The sequence below is a fragment of the Mastomys coucha genome, unplaced genomic scaffold (assembly GCF_008632895.1).
Source record: "Mastomys coucha isolate ucsf_1 unplaced genomic scaffold, UCSF_Mcou_1 pScaffold18, whole genome shotgun sequence".
Lineage (NCBI taxonomy): Eukaryota > Metazoa > Chordata > Mammalia > Rodentia > Muridae > Mastomys > Mastomys coucha.
In genome coordinates, this window is record NW_022196900.1 from 73,320,514 (window position 1) to 73,330,513 (window position 10,000).

The 10,000-nt window shown below is 45.3% G+C and overlaps 3 protein-coding genes across 6 annotated transcripts in view; 2 read left to right on the forward strand and 1 right to left on the reverse strand.

Moving 5' to 3' along the window:
* Positions 1 to 2,779, forward strand: part of Efcab14 (EF-hand calcium binding domain 14) — a 43,935-nt gene extending 41,156 nt beyond the window's left edge. For all 3 annotated transcript variants that reach the window (XR_004121006.1, XR_004121005.1, XM_031378242.1), the window contains one exon: positions 2,311 to 2,779. Coding sequence is in view for 1 of the 3 variants with exons in the window: in XM_031378242.1 (XP_031234102.1) it covers positions 2,311 to 2,369 (59 nt within the window). In the remaining 2 variants the exon portion in view is untranslated. The remainder of the gene's footprint in view (positions 1 to 2,310) is intronic.
* Positions 1 to 3,652, reverse strand: part of Tex38 (testis expressed 38) — a 5,778-nt gene extending 2,126 nt beyond the window's left edge. Inside the window, exons 1-2 of the mRNA XM_031378250.1 lie at positions 2,836 to 3,652; positions 1,128 to 1,184 (exon numbers count right to left, since the gene is read on the reverse strand). Coding sequence (XP_031234110.1) covers positions 1,128 to 1,143 — 16 coding nt within the window. The 5' untranslated portion in view covers positions 1,144 to 1,184; positions 2,836 to 3,652. The remainder of the gene's footprint in view (positions 1 to 1,127; positions 1,185 to 2,835) is intronic.
* Atpaf1 (ATP synthase mitochondrial F1 complex assembly factor 1) overlaps positions 3,125 to 10,000 on the forward strand; it is a 22,629-nt gene continuing 15,753 nt past the window's right edge. Inside the window, exons 1-4 of one of the 2 annotated variants that reach the window (XM_031378246.1) lie at positions 3,125 to 3,619; positions 6,382 to 6,490; positions 8,834 to 8,884; positions 9,491 to 9,553. In XM_031378246.1, the coding sequence (XP_031234106.1) occupies positions 3,291 to 3,619; positions 6,382 to 6,490; positions 8,834 to 8,884; positions 9,491 to 9,553 (552 nt within the window). In that variant the 5' untranslated portion in view covers positions 3,125 to 3,290. The remainder of the gene's footprint in view (positions 3,620 to 6,381; positions 6,491 to 8,833; positions 8,885 to 9,490; positions 9,554 to 10,000) is intronic. The other variant, XM_031378245.1, reaches the window with a different exon arrangement.

A 10,000-nucleotide genomic window follows, 5' to 3' on the forward strand; every position in this document is an offset into this window, starting at 1 on the left:
GAGAGAGAGAGAGAGAGAGAGAGAGAGAGAGAGAGAGAGATGGAGAGATGGAGAGATGGAGAGAGAGAGAGAGAGAGAGCTCAGTCTTTTTGTAACAGTCGTTTCAGTTCTCTTCCCAGAAGAAACTTGGAGTCATCTAGTCCAACTCCCTTCAGATGTCTGAGCCCTATTGGGACAGGTCTCACTGGCAACCAGTCTCCCAGGATTTATTGGAGCCAGGGTCTTGCTTAAGGCAGCTTGGTCCACTTATGGGTAGCTCAGTTAGAAAGCTCTTGCATGTTATGTCTCAGTCAACTCTGAGGGAAATATACCAACCAGTCCAAACTTGAAATCTTACCATTTAGTTTTTCTCCTTTTTGTAGTCTCCTATTGTAACACACTACTAAGACACTCTTGGTTACTTTTGTATCTCTGTGACCCACATACCAGACAGAAACAATGTTAAGAGGAAAGGTTTGATTTAGCTCCTGTTTCAGAGGGTTCCACAGTTGCTCAGTCCCATGTGAGTGGGCCATCATGGCTGTGGTGGAACATGTGATAGAAGACAGCCATTTATATCACAGCAAAAGGGAAGCAGAGCTCAGAGTCCAGAGCCGAGGTCTGGGCTATAGCCTTCAAAGTCCTACCCCATGTGACCTTCTTCTGCCCAACCTCTTCAGTTTCCACAGTCTCCCAAAATAGTGCCACTAGCTGGGGACCAAGTGTTCAAAACATGAGCTTATTGAGGACATTTCAGATTCAAACCAGAGCAGGCACTATTTACAGAGTTCTTCCCAGAATGCCTTTCCCTCGGCTCTACCTTACTGCCCCTTGCTTTTCCTCTTCTTTAGCTGGTATCTTCCACTATCTCCTGATCTCTAAGTCTTGGCATGTTCCAGGGCTCAGTTGGCATTCTATCTACGTTCCCTTCTCAGTGGACTTATCCACACTTATAACACTAAAGAACACAAATACACTGATGATTCACAACTTTATACCTTCAGCCCGGAACATACCTCAGAACTTCAGATTCACACACTCAACAGTCTGGCTGACATCCTTCCTTGCCTCTCTATTAAGTTATACTTATCTATACTTGCCTGTCTATTAAGTTAACCTTGGGCTTTAAGGTTGGACAAATTACTCACCCTTGGAGGTTTCCATATTTGCTCCACATACTCCAAGTTCCAGCAGTCAGAACGATCCTTTGAAGAGTAGGCCATGTTACTCCTCTGCTCAAACTTCCCATCTCAGATCAAAAGCCAGTTTTTAACCATGACCTCCAAAACCCTGAGCAATTTAGCCACTCAACTCTGCGTCATCTCTACCTCTGTCCCCTTAGCCACAAGGATAAGCTCTTGCTATTTACAATACTATAATCATGGCTTGCGTCGGCTGTTCCCCTTAGCTAGTCTGTCCCTGCAAGGAGCCAAGCAAGACATCACCTCATTCCATTAAAGGCATCTCTGCTCAGGCAGTGCCCTATTTGTGTGTCTCTCATCTTTCTTTGCTTTTCTATATACAAGTGGTTTTATCTGGTTCCACTAAAATGTAAATTCCATGGGTTTATGTAAACATGGTGTTTACATAAATTCTATGGGTTTATGTAAACTTTGCTGTTGCTGTGATAAAAAATAGATGGATGAGTGAAGCAATTTGTAGACAGAGGCCTTCTTTTGTTTGTTTTTTTTGTTTCGTTTTGGTGGTGGTGGTGGTATTTTTGTTTGTCTGTCTTGTGGTTCCAGAAAGGGGGGTCCAAAATGACAAAGGAGGCATGCTAGCAGGTGGCTGGGGCAAGAAGCTGGGAGATCACATCCTTATCCATATGCATGAAGCAAAAAACAGTGCCCGGAAGTGGGGAAGCCTACAACTTCCAAAGCCTACCTGGTGATATAGTTCCCCCCAAAAGGCTCCACCTCCTAAAGGTTCACACCCTTGTTCCCAGCGGGAACAAGTGTTCAAATACCTTAGTCTGTGGGAGGCATTTCTACCTCGGACCACCAAAGATCTAAAGTTTTGGATAGTTATATCTTCCGTAAAAAGTAGAGTGGGAAGGGTTGGGGATTTAGCTTAGTTAGAGTGCTTGCATAAGGCCCTGGGTTCAGTCCTCAGCTTTGGGGGTAAAAAAGAGTAAAAATAAGACTATAAGGGAGTTTAGGGGTGGGGGGAGATGGCTCAGCAGCTAAAAGCACTCGCCATGTGGGCCTGGAGACCTGAGTTAGATCCCTGGAAACTGGAAAGGAAGGAGGAGAGAGTCTACTTCACAACTGTCTTCTGACTTCCACATGTGCTTCACCGCACTCCAACACAATACTTTTTTTTTTTTTTAAGGATGGGGAGGTTCCTCAAGAGGACTCTTTGAGGTACTGAGAGAACTGAGTTCCAGATGAGGAGAAGGCAAAGCATGCCTGTTTGAGCAGAGGAAACAGCACGTGGAAGAATCCAGAGCCAGGTACAGACCAGCAAAGTTAGACTTCCATAATCTCCCACTGCATTGTCCCAGCTTCGAGAGTCTGATGTCTGAGTGCAGACTGTATTAAACAAAGTCTGGAGTCTCTGTTCCTGCCTCCGAAGGGGTTCCTATCAACTAAGGTCCAGATAAGGATTTCTATGTGACTACCCTCACAAAAGGTCTGCTTTTGCTGGCAGCAGGTGAGATACCATTGTATCAAGTTTGGTTCAGCAGGTGAAGAAGATGGTGACATTTTGGTTTGAGAGGGGGAGAACCCGAATAAAGACTTGTCAAGGACAATGCCTTGTGTCTCTGAGGAAAGTAGTTCAATTAAATGCCAGAAAGGAACCCAGACTTCAGAGGCATTGCGTTTTTAAAAAGCTTAGCTCTTAGGTGGAACTTACTACTTTAATGGTTCGCAGCCTGTTTAGCCTCTCCATCTATAAAATGAGGTTAATATCGACTTCATAGGGCATGAGGCCAATGGAACCTTCTGCAAATAGAAACCGATAAAGAGAAGCTTCAGCTATGATGTTCAAACATCCTTTGCAGCTAAAGAAACCGTTACAGCTGGTGCCAAGTAAATTTAGAAAAGGGGCAAGCCCGGTGAGAACCCGAAGATGCAAGCCAGCTTTCCAGAAGAAGCCTGGCGCGCAGAGGCTGCTGGTCGGGGGTAGGGGGTGGGGTGAATCCCGGCAGACTCCCGGGAGGAGACGCGCCACAACACCCACGGAGCGGGTGGGCAGAACCGAGAGCAGCCAGCCCTAAGCATCGCTGTCCCTTCTCCACTCCAACACCCGGAACCTTGAGCGCGCGGAACCTCGGTGGCGGAACGCGGGCCTCGCGGACCTTGAGGACGATGGAGCAGGAGCGCGGGCCGGGGGCCGAGGCTGACGCGCCCGAGGAGGAGGAGGAGGGGGAGTCACAGGCGGCCATGGCGGCTGTAGTGCCCGCCGCGGGTAGAGCGTGCCCTGCAGTCTTGCAGGTGGCCGGCCTCTACCGAGGTCTGTGTGCAGTGCGCAGCCGCGCCTTGGGGCTGGGGTTCGTATCACCGGCACAGCTGCGCGTGTTCCCGGTGCGCCGGGGCTCGGGCCTGCCCTCCGGGGGAGCAGACGGCAGCGGGGTCAGCGAGCTGGAAGCTAACCCCTTCTACGACCGCTACCGGGACAAGATCCAGCAGCTGCGCAGGTGCGGGCCTGGCCGGGTGAGGGTGGGGACTAGCGGCGCGCGGGCAGAGCTTCCGGCATGCGCTACTCTCCTGCCCCGTGGGCTTGGGCTGTCCCCACTGTACCAATAGTCTGTTTCCAAGTTCAGAGAGGCCAGGCCACTTGCCTAAGGTCACATCTCTGCGGAACCTTTGGATCTTAACACAGTCTTCTTTGTGCTTAGTTCTCAGAACGCTCAGCAAAGCTCTCTAAAGCCCTAGGAGGAAGACAGCTCTGAGAAAGTTATCCCCTGTGTAGAAAGATGAAAATGAAGCCCTTCTGCGAAGGCATTTGATTTGCTCAAGGTCACAGGTTGAGTCAGCAGATACCTGCCCAAGAGATCAGGTTCCCAGGCTCCCAGCTTAGGGCCCAGACTGCATGGAAAGGTGACTAGGAGTGCTGCAAAGACTGATAGTGTTCCGTTTGTATTGCCCATTGAACCCTTTCATTAAGGTAATGTAGGGATCTGGAGAGAGGTTGAGGCTCGCCCGAGGTCACACAGTTGGTTAGGGTTTATCTGACGGGAAACCAGGGTTCCTAAGACTTCAGCTTCCAGAAGGTAAACCGCGAAGATGGAAGAGGTATAGCTTAGTGAAAGAGAACTTGCTTAGTATGCACTGGGCCTTGACTTCTATCTCCAGCACTGAGGAGGAAAAGTGCCTTAGGGTGTGGCTGTTAAGGTAGGTATAGTGGGTGCCTAGTTCCAGGTAGAAGGATGAAGGTAAAAATGGAAAGGTGGTCGGAGAGTGTTTGGTGCTATAGGAAGGCACTTCTGAAAGGAAGCCAGACGTTACCAGCTAGAAGTTATCTGCATTTTGTCTCATTTTAATTCCACTCCCTTAAGTTTTTCTTCATCTTCACATGGGCAGCAGCATCCTCTAACTAGGTGTACTGGCTGGTTTGGTATGTCAACTTGACACAAGCTGGAGTTACTACAGAGAGGAGCTTCAGGTGAGGAAATGCCTCCATGAGATCCAGCTGTAAGGCATTTTCTCAATTAGTGATCAAGAGTGGGAGGGCCTATTGTGGGTGGTGCCATTCTTGGGCTGGTAGTCTTGGATTCTATAAGCAAGCAGGCTGAGCAAGCCAGGAGAGGCAAGCCAGTAAAGAACATCCCTCCATGGCCTCTGCATTAGCTCCTGCTTCCTGACCTGGTTGAGTTCCAGTCCTGACTTCCTTTGGTGATGAACAGCAATGTAGAAGTGTAAGCTAAATAAACCCTTTCCTCCCCAACTTGCTTCTTGGTTATGATGTTTGTGCAGGAATGGAAACCCTGACTAAGACTCTAGGGTTTACCACTTCTAGCCTTGGATCCCTCCCCTGTCTGTCACTTTACCATGAATATAGTGATCTTCCATGTTTTTTGAAGCAGTGATGAAATAAATGAGTGAATACTTTTGCTTTCCTTCAAATATTAAATACCCCCAAATATTTGTTATTTTAAAATATTTAAAATGGATGTAGTCCTCTCCACCCATGTCTCTCTCATTCCTTTTACACATGTCTCCGAAGAGGTATCTCCTCTCACTTAGTACTTCGCGGGTCTATTCATACTTAGTCTAGGCCAATCTAGTGCCTAAACTTCAAACAGTATGGTCTAGCTCTAAAATCATTGGAGGAATGTGTTCCATAACACAGTCAGACATGCAGTCATGAGACCACCTCAGTCATTTAGGGATGTCTGAGCAAAGTTTTGTTATGGCTATAATTATCAGCAGTGCTTGTGTACGTATTTATGTGTCTGTCTCTGCAACTAGACAGTAAATTTCTTCAAGTAGGGACAGTGTGTTAGCTATTTTCTATGTCCCTAGAGCACAGCAAGAACTCTGCTGCCCAGGGTGCCCCCGGTTTCTATGCACTCACCATGGCAGGCTCAGGTATCTCTGTGATTATTAGCTTGGCTGACCCAGTCCTTCCAGAAGAAAAGAAAAGATCAGCTCATCTACATAGTCATGAAAAGAGTGACATTTGGTGTCACGTGCAAACAGCTTTATGGAATAGGCAGTACCCTATAATGTCTTGACTATGAAGGTCTACCAAAGGGTTAAACAAGATATCCTTGGCTCCTTACCCTGGCAAGTAGCTAGAGTTCTTGGATGATGTTTTCATCTATGAATACAGAGCTAAGCATCCTATAGTCAGTTACACATTCTGAAGTATTCTTAGTGACAGTGGCCGCCTCAGCTTAGCCTTCGAGCCTGAAGAGCATCCCCATTTAAGATAAAAGATGAGTTCTGACATTCCGTCTGACAGGTCGGGGAGATGATACTCAGGCACTGGGTCTTCCTCCAAAGTGTCTATTTGGAGTACAGGATCTGATGGCGGGAATAGAGGGAGATGTCAGAAATTAGATAGATTCAGATAAAACCTTAACACCTAGTAGGCATGCTGTAGGATTCCTGCCTGTGGAGGTAACACAGCAATAGGACGAAAGTATTCTATCTTGAGTAGCTTAAGAACCTGAGAAAGCAAGCCCTGCATCACCTGAGGGAATGGCCTGCAAAAGAAAAAAGAAAAAAAAAAAACAGCATTGCACTGCTGTCCCTAGAGGCTTGACTGTAGTTGAATAACTGGCTTTGCTTTCCACTGTCTTGACTTTCAGGCTTATACCCAGTTCTTAACTGAACGCAAACCCGTTAGCCTCATGGCGTCTGTGTCCCTTCTCTGAGAAGGGGTATTGGAGTGCTTCCTTGTTTCAAAACCCAGAAAGGCCTGGGTGCTTGACCTTCGTTTACCTTTTGTTAGGTCTGACCCAGCTGCCTTTGAGTCCCGCCTGGAGAAGCGCAGTGAGTTCCGAAAGCAACCAGTGGGGCACTCCAAACAAAGTGATTTTATCAAGTGTGTGGAACAGAAGGTAAGGCGTACTAGACCTTGGAGGTTGATTTTGTCTTGTATAAGTTTACTAGCCCTTACCCTTAAAGTGGTCGCCAGTGACCAGAGCATCTCATCTTTACTCATTCTCTCAGTAAATGTGTACCCTGTTCTTGCTGAACAAGATCCTGTAGTCATGTTGGAACGTAGAGGGATGTAAGGAGATTCCCCACTCTTAAGTAATGTAGTCTAGTGATCAAGGTGTCATGGCAGTGAGCTGTAGGAAGCAGGAATATTTTCAATGGAGGTCCTGGGTTTGCTTTTTTTTTTTTTTTTTTGGTTTTTTGAGACAGGGTTTCTCTGTGTAGCCCTGGCTGTCCTGAAACTCACTCTGTAGACCAGGCTGGCCATGAACTCAGAAATCCCCCCTGCCTCTGCCTCCCACGTGCTGGGATTAAAGGCGTGCACCACCAATACCCGGCTGCTTTTTTTTTTAAAGACAGAGTTTCACTGTCTATCTCTGGACCAGGCTGGCTTTGGACTCATAGATTCTCTTGTCTCTGCCTCCTGAAAACTGGGATTTAAGTTGTGCACCACCACACCCAGCAAGATTAATTAATTAATTAATAATTATTATTATTAATTATGTGTAGGTGTGTATGTCTCCATGTGCATATATGTACACATGGCTACAGAAGTAATTGAGTTTAAAAGGTAGAAGTAAGGTAGCTTGCCTAATAAGAAGACAAGCTGCAGAAACACGTGCCAGGGACTGAGTAATAGCTTTCAGCTACCAGCTAGGTAGTTATGGGCAACTTATGTAACTTCTCTGTGCCTCAGTTTTGCCTATTTGTGAATTAGAAATAATAATAATAATAATAATAATAATAATAATAATAATAATAATATCTACCTCACAGAATATGCTAAGACTGGATGAACTAGTGTCGTGCACTCTCGAGCACCATCCCTGGCACATAAAAAGAACTTAATGCATCATTAGTCTTTGTGATCCTTGACATCAATGCTGGGGAAAGTGTGTGGAAAGCTAGCTATGACAATCTAGGGCATTGCTTTCCAAACTCTTTGACCACAACTCACAGTAGGAACTATATCTACATTGCTGCTTAGAATACATGTGTACGTTATAACAAACAAAACTTTTATGCAGCAGTGCTCTCATGACATGTAATACATTCTTTTCCTATGTTTGTCTGGTTCTCACTCTGTAAACTAGTCTCATCTGGAACTTAGTAGGTAACTCTCTTGAACGCTCAGTAATCCTCCTGCCTCAGCCTCCCACGTGCTTTAGATTGCAGATATGAGCCATCATGCCTGGATAGTGCATTCTTACTTTTCATGTCCTAAAAAATTCTGATGACAATCCACTGAAGTGATTTTACAACATATAATTTGAAAACTTGTAATCTGGGAGGTTCATGGGAACAAATTCTGGGGAGACTTGAGCCAGACTGGAACCACTTTCAATTGTTTCTGGCCCTTTTAGAGAGGAAATGTATTAGTTGTTAAGCACATTTCTGTGACAGAAACAACCTTAATGAGGAAGGATTATGTTTTGCATGTTTCAGATTTGTCAGTACATCATGTCAAAGAGCACGTGGGCTTAGGGAGCAGAAAAGGGGATATGGAAAGAAGCCAGAGTAAGATAGAACATAAGAACATACTTCCTCCAGCTAGGCCTCACGCCTACCTTTCGTCACTTCTCAATATCTTAATATTATGAATCCAATAAAGGATTAATCTGTCCATTAGATCAGAGCCCTCATGACCTAGTCATCTCTGGAAGTGCCATCACAGACTTATCCAGAGGTGTATTACAAATCCCCTAAGAACCTCTCAGTCCAGTCAATGTAATAAAGGATTTTAACCATCACAAGTCTAATTAATAGAGAATCTGAGAACTCAACAGGACTCTAGCATGCTGAAGACACCTACCACTAGAAATGCTATCAGAAATAATCAGTTTTAGAAAACACATCTCTCCATTTCTCCCCTAATCAGTGTCTGGTATAGAATAGATCAGAGGGCCAAGCACAGAAGGAATTCTTCATGGTCTTTCACGGTCTTTCGTAGTGGCGGGTGTAGTGTGAACTCCTGTACTGGGAGTCAGTGTCTGCTAACACACCCATTCTCACCTTATATCTCAGAATCTTGGCGGAAGGAAAGCTGTCCCGTAAACAGTAACTCTTAGAGTAGTATGTATAGTGTCATAAAGAGTGGATTTGAAGGAGTTCTCAGGAACAGAAGAACTTAATGAGATTGGCTACCTCAGTGGCTTCATTTATTTTCTTTCTTCCTTCCTGCCTTTCTCTTTCTTTCTATGAGGAAAGTATAGTTTAATAATCTGTCTCATCATATATTTCAGACAGATGCCGTGGGGAAACAGCCTATGAGCAAAGGATTCACTAAGGACAAGGTAGGTTTCTAATTAAATATAGAAATCTAAGTCTGAAGTCATATGGGACATCTATAATAAGAGGCTGCAAATTTAAACATATTTGTTGTGCTCGGGGATTTTTTGTATAAGTCGATTTTTCCCAACAGTTGAAATGAGAAATTTTTGTCTGGATTATTGTGTCCTCGACATGACTTTTAGCTTAAGTATGGGTCCAAGGATGCTACAAGAAATTAGAAGGAAACGGAATGCACTCCTTTCTATAGAACATAACTTTCTAAATCAAAACACCACCTGGGAGCGTGTATCTCACTGCACAAATAAAGAGCTCCCTGGTGGAACAGCAGCCAGTGCTGCTGCCTTTATACCAGCTGCAAAGTGCTGCAGGACTCAGTGGTGAGACTGGAGCATCTGGGGAGTGCTTGATGACCTAATAGTCCCCAGGAATAGAAGTGTGACGGTCTGTGTGGGAGCGGAGACTCACATTCTCTGAGCGCGAGTGGGTTTTGTGCCTACCTTCCAGAGGTCTGCTTCACTGTGCTCACATTCTTTTCCACAAGGCTTTAGACAGAACAAAGCTGGGGTTATCGTTAAATGTGGATGCTAATTGCCTTTTCTTCTTTCAAGACTCTCAATTCAGTCTTCAACGTAGAGATGGTGAAAGACAAAACCACGGAGGAAATAAAACAGGTAATGGATGAAATGAGTAGGCATGCTCCCTAAGGTTATTTGCTCTGTGAACCAAGTCTGAGGACAGAAAAGGTCAGACATTTTTCTTACACCTTTTTCTCTCCCAATAATAAATAGTCCTAAGGGACAAAAGTGATGAGTCACATAAGAGTAACATAAAAAAAGTATCTTTCTTTGTCTTGCTTTCATATGTCTAATGACTTAGGTTTACCCTTTCTCTTTCATTTTAAGTTGTCAGAATTCTATACCTTTCCAAAAGGGCTCCCCTGGTAGGATAGTGGTGAGCACAGCTGCCCTCCACAGCTTTCCCTTTACCGTATCTCAGCTGAGTGCGCTTAAGGTTCTGCTTGCCCTACAGAGAAGATAGTGTGCTGGTTAAAGCAGAGACTGTCGGGGTGGGCATGGTGGCACACACCTAATCCCAGCACTCGGGAGGCAGAGGCAGGC